The 14,196-nt window shown below is 55.6% G+C and overlaps 3 protein-coding genes across 8 annotated transcripts in view; 2 read left to right on the top strand and 1 right to left on the bottom strand.

Moving 5' to 3' along the window:
- The first annotated feature begins 401 nt into the window (after positions 1 to 401).
- Positions 402 to 13,671, top strand: TRMT10A (tRNA methyltransferase 10A). Of its 6 annotated transcripts, XM_060186331.1 has the most exons (9): positions 402 to 707; positions 3,169 to 3,365; positions 3,841 to 4,003; positions 4,526 to 4,597; positions 6,069 to 6,143; positions 6,833 to 6,982; positions 7,317 to 7,422; positions 8,109 to 8,204; positions 9,407 to 9,547. In XM_060186331.1, the coding sequence occupies exons 1-8, from the start codon at positions 414 to 416 to the stop codon at positions 8,183 to 8,185; spliced, it is 1,134 nt and encodes a 377-aa protein (XP_060042314.1). In that variant the 5' UTR covers positions 402 to 413; the 3' UTR covers positions 8,186 to 8,204; positions 9,407 to 9,547. The 6 variants fall into 6 exon arrangements, with proteins under 6 accessions (XP_060042314.1, XP_060042315.1, XP_060042312.1 ...); XM_060186332.1 differs by lacking the exons at positions 8,109 to 8,204; positions 9,407 to 9,547 and adding an exon at positions 13,525 to 13,671; XM_060186329.1 differs by lacking the exon at positions 8,109 to 8,204 and having other exon boundaries at positions 402 to 689; positions 9,407 to 9,824.
- The window catches only part of LOC103125139 (all-trans-retinol dehydrogenase [NAD(+)] ADH7), a 21,853-nt gene continuing 21,242 nt past the window's right edge, over positions 13,586 to 14,196 (top strand). The window contains exon 1 of the mRNA XM_060186337.1: positions 13,586 to 13,720. The gene's annotated coding sequence lies outside the window, so the exon portion shown is untranslated. The remainder of the gene's footprint in view (positions 13,721 to 14,196) is intronic.
- Positions 13,799 to 14,196, bottom strand: part of C2H4orf17 (chromosome 2 C4orf17 homolog) — an 11,606-nt gene continuing 11,208 nt past the window's right edge. The window contains exon 7 of the mRNA XM_060172400.1: positions 13,799 to 14,184. Coding sequence (XP_060028383.1) covers positions 13,863 to 14,184 — 322 coding nt within the window. The 3' untranslated portion in view covers positions 13,799 to 13,862. The remainder of the gene's footprint in view (positions 14,185 to 14,196) is intronic.

Here is a 14,196-nt window from a genome sequence, read left to right as displayed (position 1 = left end):
GAGAAATGGAGAGAGGAGGGGAAGACAATGTTTTTGACTTTTAAAAAAAATATTATTTATTTATTTATTAATGAGAAAGATAGAAGGAAAGAGAAAGAACCAGACATCACTTTGGCACATGTGCTGCCGGAGATCGAACTCAGAACCTCATGCCTGAGAGTCCCAAGCTCTATCACTGCGCCACCTCCCGGACCACATGTTTTTGACTTTTAAGAGGAGAGCCCTGCTGCCTAACTCCCGGTATAAAATGAATGAACCTAAGGAGACACACACACAACACAAAAACTCGAGTAAAGCCCCGCCCCACGTTAGCCCCGCCCCTCCAGGCCATCATCCAATCAGACCACTTCCTCCTAACACCTGGCCCCGCCCCTGTCCCCGCCTTCCTCTGGGAGCCGAGTCGGCGCATCTGAATGACGTCAGGCGTAGCCGCCGTCGCCGCACGTGTAGTGCGTACGCCGTCACCCCCGGCGCTGGGAATTGGAGTGCGGGCCCTTCCAGAGCCGCTCAGCCTGCACCCCGCCGCCTCCCGCCCGCTTCTCAGCGCGGTAGGCTTCCCGGCTCCGCGGCGGGTGTTCGCCGGCCCCTCGAGAGCCCCGGCGAGACTGGCCGAGATCGTCATCCCCATTAACAGCCGGGCTGGAGGCTTGACCGGAAGTGACGTGCCGAGCGCGCCCGCCGCGCCGGAAGTGAGCCGCCGGGCACGGGTTAGCAAGGCAGAGGCTGCTGAGGACGGGAGGGGACGGGAGGGGACGGGAGGGGAGAGGCCCTGGCGTCTCGGGGCGCCCCTGTCGGAGGGCCCGCCTCGCTCTCAAAGTGGGGGCTCTGGGGACGCCGGTCTCCCGCCCCCCGGGCGCCATGTCCCCTTGTCTTGTCCCAGGGCACCAGCTCCCCTGTCTCGGTAGCCGACAAGCTGCCGTTCATCTTTCAGAGGAATTACTTGTGTGTTGGACAGAAACAGAAGCGGAGAGGGAGACGGAGAGGAAGAGGGAAGAAACCCCCGCAGCCCTGCTGCACCGAGCCGAGCTCGAGCCCGGGTCCTTTGGCGTGGGAAGGAGTGTGCTTAGCCAGGCGCACCATCTGGTCGACGTCCATCTTTCTCCTTTGCTTTTCTTTTCTTTTTTTTTTTTTTTTAATATTTTATTTATTGAGGAGAAAGCTAGGAAGAGAGAGGAAGGACCAGACATCGCTGTGGTACACGTGCTGCCGGGGATTGAACTCGGGGCCTCATGCTCGAGAGAGTCCAGTGCTCTACTCACTGCGCCACCTCCGGGACCACGACGTCCATCTTTTTATTATTGTCTATTTACTCATTCCCTTTTGTTGTCGTTGTTTTATTGTTGTAGCTATCGTTGTTGTTGCTGTTATTGACGTCGTCATTGTTGGACAGGACAGAGAGACATGGAGAGAGGAGGGGAAGACAGAGAGGGGGAGAGAAAGACAGACACCTGCAGACCTGCTTCACCGCCTGTGAAGTGACTCCCCTGCAGGTGGGGAGCCGGGGGGACCTTAAACCCAGATCCTTACGCTGGTCCTTGTGATTTTGCACCACCTGCGCTTAACCCGCTGCACTACCGCCCGACCCCCGACGTCCATCTTTTTAAAAAAGTAAATCTTTTATGGAATTTTTAAATCGAGGAAGTCATAAATAAGAAGTAAACTTTTTTTTAAAAAATTTTATTTATAAAAAGGAAACATTGAGAAAACCACAGGATAAGAGGGGTACAACTCCACACAGTTCCCACCACCAGAACTCCGTATCCCGTCCCCTCCCCTGATAGCTTTCCCATTCTCTATCCCTCTGGGAGTATGGACCCAGGGTCACTGTGGGATGCAGAAGGTGGAAGGTCTGGCTTCTGTAACTGCTTCCCCGCTGAACATGGGTGTTGGCAGGTGGATCCATACTCCCAGTCTACCTCTCTCTTTCCCTAGTGGGGGGGGATCTGGGGAAGCAGAGCTCCAGGACACATTGGTGGGGTCGTCTGTCCAGGGAAGTCTGGTCGCATCCTGCTGGCATCTGGGACCTGGTGACTGAAAAGAGAGTTAACATACAAAGCCAAACAAATTGTTGAACTTTTTTTTTTTTAATTGCTACCAGGATCACTCCCCCGGGACTGGGCTCTTGCGTGATGAATCCACTGCTCCAGTGCGCGGTCTTTTATTTTTATGTGCACTGAGAGAAGAGGGGGAGAGACACCTGCTTCCCTGCAGCGGAAGCCCCCCACCTCCGTCCTGCGGGTGGGCACTGGGGCTCACACACGGGTGCCTGGGCATAGCAACGTGTACTTCATTGGGCGCGCCACTGCCCGAGAAAGACATTTAAAACACAGTTGGACACCATGTAAAGTTTTTAGATTTTTTTTTCCTATTTAGAACAACTATTTGCCTTTATTTATCCCTAAATAAAGTGGGACAACAGGATTTTCTTGTGACTGTCCCATAAATGAGCTGCTGCTTTGTATTCACCTTCTGCCAAACACATTCATCTCTGAAAATACCGCTGTCTTGCAGGTGCCTTTTTTTTTTTTTTTTTTTTTACTTTTACCAGAGCCCCTCTTAGCTCTGGCTTAGGGCTGTGTGGGGGATTGAACCGGGAACTTTGGAGCCTCAGGCGTGAGAGTCTCTTTGCATAACCATTATGCTATCTACCCTCACCCAGCAGATGCCGTTTCCTTTGGTGTTTGTGTGTGTGTGCAAGCAAGTTTCTGCTCCTTTCATAGGAGCTGGAGGAAGTGATTGGGCAGGGGGTGTGGACGTGATAAAGCTCTCAGGACAGATCCGAGCAGCTTTCCAGATAAACCACCGGGCCACATTCAGTACACGAAAATGCGCCACTTCACCGGCGGTCTGTCAGCACGCAGCATTTAGCCGTCTACTTTTTCTCTTGGTCACCGAGATTCCTGGGGCCCGGCGCCTGCTTGCCAACTTGTCCTGGGGGCCTTGTATTCTCTGCCTTAGACAGAAAGATGGAGAGACACTGCTGCGCTGCCCGTGAAGCTTCCCCGTGTGGAACTGTAGCGTTCTGCCAGGTGAACCACTTCCTGGTTCCCTGCGTTTGTAAATTTTGTAATTGCTGGTAAGGTTCATTTTATTAGTTATTTGCATCTCTCTCTCTGTGAGAGAGAGAGTGCAATCAGCACAAGAAAAAATTGGTCTTTAACTTTTCAGAGGAACCGAAGAATGTCATCTGAAATGTCGCCGGCACTCACGGAGACTCCCAGTGTTGCAGGAAGGCCAGATTCGAGTGAGGATCAAGGGGAGAGCCAGGGGCAGACAGCAAGGGGCCAGCTGAAGCCGGTCTCTAAACGCCAGCTGAAGAAGCTCCTGAAGCAGCAGCAGTGGGAGGAGCAGCGGGAACTCCGCAAGTACGTCCCCAAACCCACCCTGCGGCGCAGCTCTGCCTAGAAAAACAGGGCCGGGCGGTGGCACACCTGGCTGAGCACACACATCACAGGGCACAAGGACCCACCCGTGTTCAAGCCCCTGGTCCCCACCTGCAGGGGAAAGACTCACGAGCGGTGAAGCAGGGCTGCGGGTGTCTCTCTGTCTCTCTCCCTCTCTATCTTCTCCCCTCTCAATTTCTCTGTATTCAGTAATAAGTAAATACAAATATTTATTTATTTATTTATTTAAAAAAAGAAAGCTGCATAGTGTCCCAGCAGTTCATTTCCTTCCTGTCTAAAGCCTGGCTCGGCTGCATGGAAGTGCTGACATGTGACCATGTTTGACTCATTAAGAAATGGTGAGTCGACGTGGTCCAGCGCGGAAAGGAATGGTTTACACGGTGCTGGAGGAAGCAGGTGAACGTCTGAGCACAAACAGCAGTGCTGTCACTCACAGGGAGAAGCGGAAAGAGAAGCGCAAGAGGAAGAAGCTTGAGCGATGGAGCCAGCCGGATCCCGAGGCAGCCGTGAGGGAGCGGAAGCGGGTCCGCAGGGACGCGGCGCCCAGCAGCTTGCGCCTGGTGGTGGACTGCAGCTTCGACAGCCTGATGCCCCTCAAGGTGCCACCCTGCCCACCACAGCCCAGTCGGGCACCTCAATGCCACCACTGGCCACAAGCCCAGGGACACAGCTCCTCCTTCCTCAAACCCTCTGTGCCAGCCCAGGTCACAGCCGGCCCTCCCCAGACCCTCTGTGCCAGCCCAAGTCACAGCCGGCCCTCCCCAGACCCTCTGTGCCAGCCCAGGTCACAGCCGGCCCTCCCCAGACCCTCTGTGCCAGCCCAGGTCACAGCCGGCCCTCCAGGTGGTCCTGTAGCCTTGGCACTCATGGTCTCACTGCTCCTTGTTTGACCCTTTGTTCAGACAGAGAGGGAGAAACACCTCACCAGAGCTTCCCCAGTGCCACTGTGCTGCATTATGTGGTGCCAGGGCTGGAGCCCAGGCTGTGTGCATGGTGAGGCCTGCACCCTAGCTCGTGAGCTGTCTCTGGTCTGGGGCTTGTCTTCCCTCTGGCTTATTCTGGCTGAGGCTGGGGGTGGCCACAGGTGGTCGGAGAACCTGCTGTGACAGCCGTCCTCCTAGGACATTAAGAAGCTTCACAAGCAGATCCAGCGATGCTACGCAGAGAACCGCCGCGCCTCACGCCCCGTGCAGGTATGTGGGAGACGGTGACCGGCCTGCGCCGTGCAGGTGTGTGGGGAGACGGTGACCGGCCTGCGCCCGTGCAGGTGTGTGGGGAGATGTGGGCCCCGTGTCCTGAGCAGGCATGTGGGGAGATGGCGCCCGCCCCCTTCTGTCTTCCTGGACAGGCAGCCTCACCACAGGCCTCCTTGCCGCACGGGACACCGTGTGTGCGACTTGCCGCCTCGTCTCCAAAAACAAGGAGTGTCTGGATGGTCTCCGTTGTCGGTCCACTGCTGGGTGTGGGGTGGTCGCTCCTGCGGTGGAGGACGCTCAGGAGACGCCTCCCACTCGGGCTGCCGGCGCCTGGGGCCTTCCCTTCTGGGCACGGGGCTGGGGCCTGCGGGCGCGTCTCCCCACCCGTAGGATCTTTAGTCACTCACAGTCCTGGAAAGGGCCTTTTTCCCCCAATTTATTCATTTATTTTTGCCTCCAGGGTTACCTCTGGGGCTCGGTGCAGGCACTAGGAGTCCACCGCTCCCGGTGGCCATTGTTTCCACTTTACTGAACAGAAAAGAAAGAAACTGAGAGAGGAGAGGGAGGTAGAGGAGAGAGACAGAGACATCTGCAGACCTGCTTCGTAGCTCCTAAAGCTTCCCCCTGCAAATGGGGAGCGGGGGCTCGAACCCTGGTCCTTGCACTCGGTAGTAAGTGTGCTTAAGTGGGTGTACCACTGCCTGGCCCCCAAGTTTTTCCTTTTTTCATTAGGCTGAGGGAACAGTTTATTATTTTTTTAATCAGGTCATTTTTTCATTTGCAATGAATAGTTTACCAGATTGAGAGATGATGCCACATCATCCCCACCCCCACAAATCTGTGCCCCATCCCCCCAGGGAGTGATCTGTGAGACCAGTCGGCTGCTATTAAGAACAGAGTTTTCCAAACGCTGAATGGTTTCACTTAGGTGGAATATAGAGAATTTTTAGAAACTTTTTATTATATTTATTTAATTACTGGGAAGAGATGGCCAGAAATTAAGAGGAAGAAGGAGGGAGAGAGAGACAGACAGAGACCTACAGCCCAGCTTCACCTGTTCTGTTGCTTCCCCCCTGCAGGTGGGGACCAGGGGTCTGAACCTGGGTCCTTAGGCATTGGAACATGTGCATTCAACCAGATGCACCCCCACCCAGCCCCAAATAGAGAGAATTGAAACACGAGAACTTGCTGGGGAAAAAAAAAAAAAAACGATGTCAGGAAAGAAACCGCGAGCGGAGGCTTGTCGGGGAAGCAGGGGGACGAGGGGAGCCGGTCACGCAGACGGACGGGCGGCACGCAGCTGCTGGGGCAACACGCAGGCGGGAAGCAGAGAGACGCGCGTGCAGCCTTGCGCAGGCCACAGGTCCTGCGTGCTTGAAACACGTCACAGTCGAGAACATTACACGTACGGGGGGGAGGGGGCAGCAGGTGCTGGGCTCAGTGGCCACTTGCACTCGTTCTCCCCCAGTTCTACCTGACGAGCCACGGAGGCCAGCTGAAGAGGAACATGGACGAGAACGACAGAGGCTGGGTCAACTGGAAGGTGCTGGGTTACCGCCGGCATGGGAGCGGGGTGGGGGGGCGACGGAGACGACACCCTCTGGGTGATGAGGGAGGGCCAGGTGCCAGCAGTCGGGGCCTCTGGGGGTGCGTCTCAGAGAGTCTGAGCATTTCACACGCCCTTGATTGCCTTTTCTGAGGAAAAGAAAATCATCGTTTTGAGTCAGTTTTCACAAAATTCTTGTGTGTGTGTGTGTGTGAGAGAGAGAGAGAGAGAGAGTGATCAGGGCCTCACGCATGAGCAGTGCCTCCAATTTGGGGCATCTATTTCACAGGGGGAGGGAGGTGTTCAGTCTGGAAGGAGGTGCAGGAGCCCCAGCATCTGGGCTGTCTCCTCTGCTGCCTTTCCCCAGGGGACATGGTGGAGGAGTCTTCTCTGACTGGGGGAGGGAGAGGAGCTCTGGGCAGCCTCCCCCGCTGCTGGAGCATGTCCCCCATGGCGGCCGGGCCCTGGCCTCGATCGCACACGGGGCACGGCGGCCCTGGCCTGTGGACGTTCTGTCCAGCGCAAAGTTAGGCTGATTTATTCTCCTGAGTGAGACGGCCGACGCCAGAGCACCTCAGCGTTCTGGTGTGACAGTGCCAGCACTGAGCCTGCAGCTCTCCTGGTCGGTCCTGTGCTCTGCTGCTGCCTTGCGGCCCGGCCCCTGCTCAACTGGCCCCGTCTTGCAGGACATCCAGGTCAAGCCCGAGCACTACAGCGAGCTCATGAGGAAAGAGGACCTGGTGTATCTCACGTCGGACTCCCCCAACGTGCTGCAGGAGCTGGATGAGTCCAAGGCCTACGTGATTGGGGGCTTGGTGGACCACAACCACCACAAGGTGCCCACCCACCCCCGTGGCAGCCGCCCCTCCTCCCTGTCCACCTCTCACTGCCCAGCCCACCTCCACGGGCACACTGTCCACTCTCCCTGACTGGGGCCCGGGGCAGCTGGGGGCCTGGTGGGTGCCGGCCACACCCCGGCTAAGCAGGGCCTCCCACCCTGCCCAGCTCCTTGTCCAGCTACAGCCACGGGGGCTCGTCTGCTTCATCAGCAGCCAAGGGGGTCACTCCGGGGCCTCCCAGTCGGGCATGAGGGCTGCCTTGGGAGCTGGAGACCAGGCTTGCTAAGGTGACTTACAGTTGTGGTCCGTGCCACGCTGTCTCTTGTTTCAGGGACTCACGTATAAGCAAGCGTCCGAGCACGGAATCGAACATGCACAGCTCCCCCTGGGGAACTTTGTGAAGATGAATAGTAGGAAAGTCTTGGCGATTAACCACGGTGAGTCTGCATTCAAGTCGGAAACACGCCCTGCTAGAAACGTAGTAGTGATGACTACGATTTCCTCACTGAGATACTTTTGTGGCCACGTTATCTTTCCCAGTGTCTTTTCCTGTTTTGCCCCTCAGAGCAACACCCGACTCTGACTGGCGTCGGGTTGGCCCTGGGCCTCCGGGCGAGGCCTGTCTGCCCCCTGCAGTCTCCCTGGCTCAGCTGCATGTGTGTGGGTGACGGAAATAACACTCACTTGCTAAGTTTGCAGGGGTGTCCTGAGTCTCCGGGTGATGTGTCTGGGGACACTTATGAGAGTCCCTCCCCCCCCCACCCCCCCGTGCACCGTCAGGCACGGCTGGGCAGCCGGCTGCACACGGAGGTGCCCTGCTTGGCACCAGACCCCGTCCTGTGTGCTCTGCACTGGTGGAATGTGCTCACACAGCCTTTCACAGCCTTTCGTCCTGACTGGACTCCCAGACAGAAGCACCCAAAGGTGCCACCAGTGTTGGGGCCTGGTGTCTGTGTGATGACTCCATCACGCCCAGTGGCCATTTCTCCACACACCCCCCTTTTTTTTGGGTGCTAGGGCTTGAGCCTGGGACCTTTGGAGCCGCAGGCGTGGAAGTCCCCCTCAAACCACTCTGCTACCTCCCGTCTGCTCAGCCCTCTTTTGCCTCTTCTACTTGAGACAGAAATCGAGAGGGAAAGGGGAGAGAAAAAAGACACCTGCAGCCCTGTTCCACCTACAGCTGGGGGACCAGAGGCTTGAACCTGGGTCCTCGTACATGGTAAAGTGAGCTCTGCCAGGTGACCCACTGTCGTTACCTTTTGGTGTATGTCTTTCCAGTTTGCTCATAGAAGACTGCTAGTTGGAAGCTTCTGTTACACAGAGTGACACACATCTGGGGTGTTTTCTTGTGTCATTGAGTTACTCTTAGTGGGTCTATAATATTCCACCATCTGAATGTGTGATGACTTAACCATCCTCCTGTTGGTGAATTATTTCCCCTTTTGCTACAGTTACACTGTAACTGCCACTCCTGCACCTAAGTTCATGCCTGGAGGTGTGCTTTACAAAATGGCTGAGGACAGATTTTTTTTTTCTTTTTCTTTTTCAGATTTTTTAACAATTATCTTTGTTTATTGGATAGAGACAGCCAAAAATCGAGAGGGAAGGCGGTTGGTAGAGAAGGAGAGAGACAGACACCTGCAGCCCTGCTTCACCACCTGTGAAGCTTTCCCCCTGTAGGTGAGGACCAAGGATTTGAACCAGGTCCTTGAGCACTGTGATGTGTGCTCTCAACCAGGTGCATCACCGTCTGGCCCCCTGAACACAGACTTTTGTTAGACATGACTCCTTACTGAGCCATTTGGGCGCCAAGCACTTTCTGCATCACAAGACTCCTGACACTGTCAGTCAGGAAGTAGAGGGTGGCTGCCCTGTGCAGCCGGTGTCACTGCTTCCCCGGTGGCCACGCATGGTGGTGCTGAGTGTCGTGTCGACTACAGGCAGGGTGCCTGGGAGCTGAGTCCCTTTTGATCCTGACATAAAACAAGAAAGCAGGCTGGGCGTGTCCCAGAGCAAGTGGCAGTGTTTTTAAGAAAAACAGAATAGATGAAGATGAATGCTAGTCTGGCCTCCAGTTTTGTGTTCTGAAGGACCGAGAAGTGGGCAGAATAAAGATCAGGCAGGAAGCACAGGCCCCTTCCGACTGTGGGCAGAGGCAGGCCAAGGTGCTTAGGAGTGGACTTGGGGCGGAGGCAGATAGCATAACGGTTAGGTAAAGAGATTCCTGTCTGAGGCTCCAAAGTCCCAGCTTCGATCCCCTGCACCATCATAAGCTGGAGCTGAGCAGGGCTCTGTTGGGGGGGGGGTGTTGAGGAGCAGCCAGGCGGTGGTGGGCTGAGGGCCGGGCAGGTGGCTGTGGGGCAGCCAGCCCAGGACGGTGTGCAGAGCGGCTAAAGGCCCAGGGGTCGGTCTGTGCTGCAGTGTTTGAGATCATCCTGGAATACCTGGAGACGCGGGACTGGCAGGAGGCGTTTTTCACCATCTTGCCGCAGAGGAAAGGAGCCGTCCCCACAGACAGAGCCGGCGGGAGTTCTCCCAACCACCAGGAAGCTGCCGGGGCCGAGACACTGGACAGTGAGTCCAGTGAGGAGGAGGAGGAGGACGGTGGGAGCGAGAGAGGGCCACCCCGTACAGAGGAGCAGGGGGACGGGGAGCCCGTCGCTGGGCCTGCCGGGGACTCGGCGCCACTGTAGCCGCTGCCTGGCTCTTCCCTGCCCCGCTGGAGGGACACGCTGAAGGGAGGACGTACCTCACACAGCATTTTATCTCCGCTGTGTTTCCCTGTGGATTTTGAACATGTTTTATAGAGTTTAATAATTTTAAAAAACCTTTTATGAAAGCTTTTGTTGTTGTCTCTGTACAGGTTTTACTATATATATTTTCTTAATACAGCACACACGGGACTCAGACCCCTGCTGCCTGACCCCATTAGAGCTGCACAGACCCTGTTTCTAGTCCAGGTGCCCGGCAGTGGGGCGTGGACACAATCTCATCCACTAAACGGCTGCTGGGGGGAACCTCATGACGTAACTTAAAAGGCACATCTAGGGAGTCGGCGGTAGCGCAGCAGGTTAAGCGCACGTGGCGCAAAGTGCAAGGACCAGAGTAAGGATCCCGGTTCGAGCCCCCGGCGCCCCACCCGCACAGGCGGTGAAGCAGGTCTGCAGGTGTCTGTCTTTCTCTCCCCCTCTCTGTCTTCCCCTCCTCTCTCCATTTCTCTCTGTCCTATCCAACAATAATGACATCAGTGATTACAACAACAATAATAACAACTACAACAATAAAACAAGGGCAACAAAAGGGATAAATATTTTTAAGAAATAAAAGACATTTAAAAGCTGGATTTTCCCCACCTGAGGGAAAACCTTCACGAGGGGAGAAACGGGGCTATGGGTGTCTCGGTCTCTACCTACCCCCCTTTCTTAATTTATGAATTCATTATGGGTAGAGACAGAGGTAAATTGAGGGGAGATATCAAGAGGGAGAGAGACCCCTGCAGCCCTGCTCCGCCACTCGTGACGCTTTCCCTCTGCGGGTGGGGACCAGGGGCTTGAACCCGGTCCTTGCTCAATGTAATGTGAGCGCCTGACCAGGTGTGCCACTGCCTGGCCCCTTCCCCTTCTTAAAAAAGGAAAAAATCTATCCAATAAACACTTTCATCCGAATAAAATACTTTTACGACGGGATGGGAAGGGTGTTTTCTGTCGGGCATTCTTTCCTCTCAACACTGTTTGATTTGTGAGCCTTATTTAAAACTTCAGCATAGGGATACGATAATAGCTTGCCACTTGAAGAGAAGGCCAGGCTGTGGTGCACCCAGTTACGCACACATAGTACGACGTGCAAGGATCCCAGTTTGAGCCCCTGGCTCCCCACCTGCAGGAGGGTTGCCTCCCAAGCGATGAAGCAGCTCTGCAGGTGTCTCTCCCTCTCTACCCTTCCTCTCTCAGTTTCTTTCTCTGTCCTATCCAATAAAAAATGAGAAAAATGGCCTCCAGAAGCAGTGGATTCCTAATGCCAGCACTGAGCCCCAGCGATAACCCTGGAGGCAAAGAGAGGCTTAGAAAGTTGGGGTGGTGGGTGTCGGGCGGTGGCGCAGCGGGTTAAGCGCATGTGGCGCAAAGCACAGGGACTGGCGTAAGGATCCTGGTTCGAGCCCCTGGCTCCCCACCTGCAGGGGAGTCACTTCACGGGCGGTGAAGCGGGTCTGCAGGTGTCTTTCTCTCCCCCTCTCTGTCTTCCCCTCCTCTCTCCATTTCTCTCTGTCCTATCCAACAACGAACAACATCAACAACGGCAATAATAATAACCACAATGAGGCTACAACAACAAGGGTAACAAAAAGGTGGAAAAATGGCCTCCACGAGCAGTGGATTCATGGTGCAGGCACCGAGCCCAGCAATAACCCTGGAGGGGAAAAAAAAAAAAAAAAGTTGGGGTGGGTGGTTGGCTGTAGGGCATCTAACCTGAGCACCAGGGCCCCTCACGGCAGGTACAGAGTGGTGCCCCAGCTTCTCTGGGTCTGCCTCATACGGAACACCTGACTTGTAATAAATAAGCAAAATAAAAAATTTCGAAGGGCACACATATGTTGGGAAAAAAGGGCTTTCTCAGTCTCATTGCCTCCAGGGTCATCACCAGGGTGAATCCACTATTCCTGGCAGCCTTTTTATTTTATTTTTTTATTTTAGTTCTTTCTGATTTGTATTAGGACAGAGAAATTGAGAGAAGTGGAAAGATGGGGCGGGTAAGACACCTGCAGACCTGCCTCGCTGCTCGTGAAGCGTCCCCCCTGCAGGTGGGGAGCAGGGCTCAAACCTGCATCTCTGTGCTTAGTAATATGTGCACTTAAATCCGCTCCCTGGGAGCCGGGCGGTAGCGCAGCGGGTTAAGCGCACGTGGTGCGAAGCGCAAGGACCGGTGCAAGGATCCCGGTTCGAGCCCCCGGCCTCCCCACCTGCAGGGAGAGTCGCTTCACAGGTGGTGAAGCAGGTCTGCAGGTGTCTATCTTTCTCTCCCCCTCTCTGTCTTCCCCTCCTCTCTCCATTTCTCTCTGTCCTATCCAACAACGACAACAACAATTAAAGTAATAACAACACCAATAAACAACAAGGAAGGGCAACAAAAGGGAAAATAAATAATACAAAATTAAAAAACAAGAACCCACTCGCTCCCCTATCCAACACCCCCCATAAGAACCAGGGGGGCTTCATGGAGCCGCTGTTCTAGTGGCGGGGGCTGTTCCTCGGACTTGCTCTAGAGGGCAGTGTGTTGCCATCGTGAGCAGGAAGTGCTCAGGCAAGGAAGCCAGGAAGCCAGTCCGAGGCGCGAGACGCGAGCTGCCAGCCACAGGGAAAGTGAGTCATTTCAGCTCCGTGGTTACACTTGAGAGGACGGGAGCCCAGGGACGCGTCTGGGTACGTCTGGGATCAGGAAACACTGGGAGGCGGGTGAGGAAACACTGGAGGGTCACAGCAGGGCAGGAGCCCAGGCCGTGGCCGACTCTTGGCCACCTGGCCTCCAAGACTCCCGCCCGCCCCATACAGCTACCACCGCTCAGGGGCGGCCCGGGAGGGGCAGAGGCAGAGGGAGCTGAGGCTGCACTTTACCTTCCTGCCTCAGCGTCTCCTGAGAGCCTGCCCCGCTCTTGCCTGTCTGCTGAGGGTGAAGAAGCATCAGCTTGAAACCCCGGCAGCTGCCTGCCGAGTGGAGCTTCATCTCTGCACTGACCTGCCTCCACGTCCTATGTCCTTCTCCGTTTTTCTTTCTGGTCCCTTTGGCCTCAAAAAAGCAGCAGCATGTCCCTCTTTCTCTCTTTCTGACCCTGCTTTCAGAGGAACTCAGGATCTGGCTGGATTTGCTTAGAGTGAACTTCAGAATAAACACTAACTAAAAAGCTGAAGTCACATATCACAATGCATTTAAAAAGACGGCAAGAAAAGCAATGCTAAAACCCTAAAGTCTCTCAGAAACATTGAAAAGGGGGGTCGAGCGGTAGCGCAGCGGGTTAAGCGCAGGTGGCGCAAAGCGCAAGAACCGGCATAAGGATCCCAGTTCGAGCCCCCGGCTCCCCACCTGCAGGGGAGTCGCTTCACAGGCCGTGAAGCAGGTCTGCAGGTGTCTGTCTTTCTCTCCCTCTCTGTCTTCCCCTCCTCTCTCCATTTCTCTCTGTCCTGTTCAACAACGAACGACATCAACAACAATAGTAATAACCACAATAAGGCTACAACAACAATGGCAACAAAAGGGGGAAAAATGGCCTCCAGGAGCAGTGGATTCATGGTGCAGGCACTGAGCCCCAGCAATAACCCTGGAGGCAAAAAAAAAAAAAAAAGAAAGAAAAGGCTCATGGCCGTGGGGGGGGGGGTGAGGGGACAGGGCACATAGTACGAAGCGCAAGGACCCACACAAGGATCCGGGTTCAGGTTGGAGGCCCGGCTCCCTACCTGTAGAGGGGACACTTGATGAGCGGTGAAGCAGGTCTACAGTTCTCTCATGCTCCTCTCTCACTTTCTCTCTGTTTGTCTTATCCAATAAAGTGGGGAAAATGGCCACCTGGAACAGTAGTGCCCGCACCCAGCCCCGGCGATAACCCTGGAGTGACAAAGAAGATGCTAGAAGATGCTTCTCTGAAAAGACAGAGCCCAGGATCTCAGCACCAGATGGGGCCCTGCAGCCTGCTCAAGGGAAAGGGACTGTGAGAACGGCCGTCCATCTGTCCATCCATCCGGGAAGGTGGGTCCCAGCCGGTCGGTGCAGCCTGGGGGCCCAGGGCCCCGCGGACAGTCACAGGTGGAGGCAGGTGTGTGGCTGTGGTTCTTTTATTTGTGGTACCATTTCCCGCTCCGGGCCCAGCCAGGCAGGGGCTGGGGCGAGTCTACCTGTGGGCGCCCGCACTCAGCGCTTTGGGGGTGCCCAGCGAGTGCCCCTCTGGGGTGGCCCCTGCTGAGGCCGCCATCCAGGAAATGCTGCCTGGAGTCCCAGGTGAGGTGGGGCTGAAGCGCTCAGCCAGGGGGACTCTGGTCTTGCTTCTCCTGATGAACAGCGGGGCCTGGGCCTCAGCCTCTGAGAGAGAGGGAGCGGGCACAGGGCTGGTTCGCGCTGCCGCGTGCAGGGCCGTGGGCACCCAGTGCTCAGGGCTCCCGCTGCCCAGGGCATCCACGCTGCTAAGGCCCGTGGGTCTCTCTTCCCCAGCCCCCCTGAAAGCCCTC

The sequence above is a fragment of the Erinaceus europaeus genome, chromosome 2 (assembly GCF_950295315.1).
Source record: "Erinaceus europaeus chromosome 2, mEriEur2.1, whole genome shotgun sequence".
In the NCBI taxonomy this organism is placed as follows: Eukaryota; Metazoa; Chordata; class Mammalia; order Eulipotyphla; family Erinaceidae; genus Erinaceus; species Erinaceus europaeus.
This window is presented reverse-complemented; position numbering and strand designations above follow the sequence as displayed.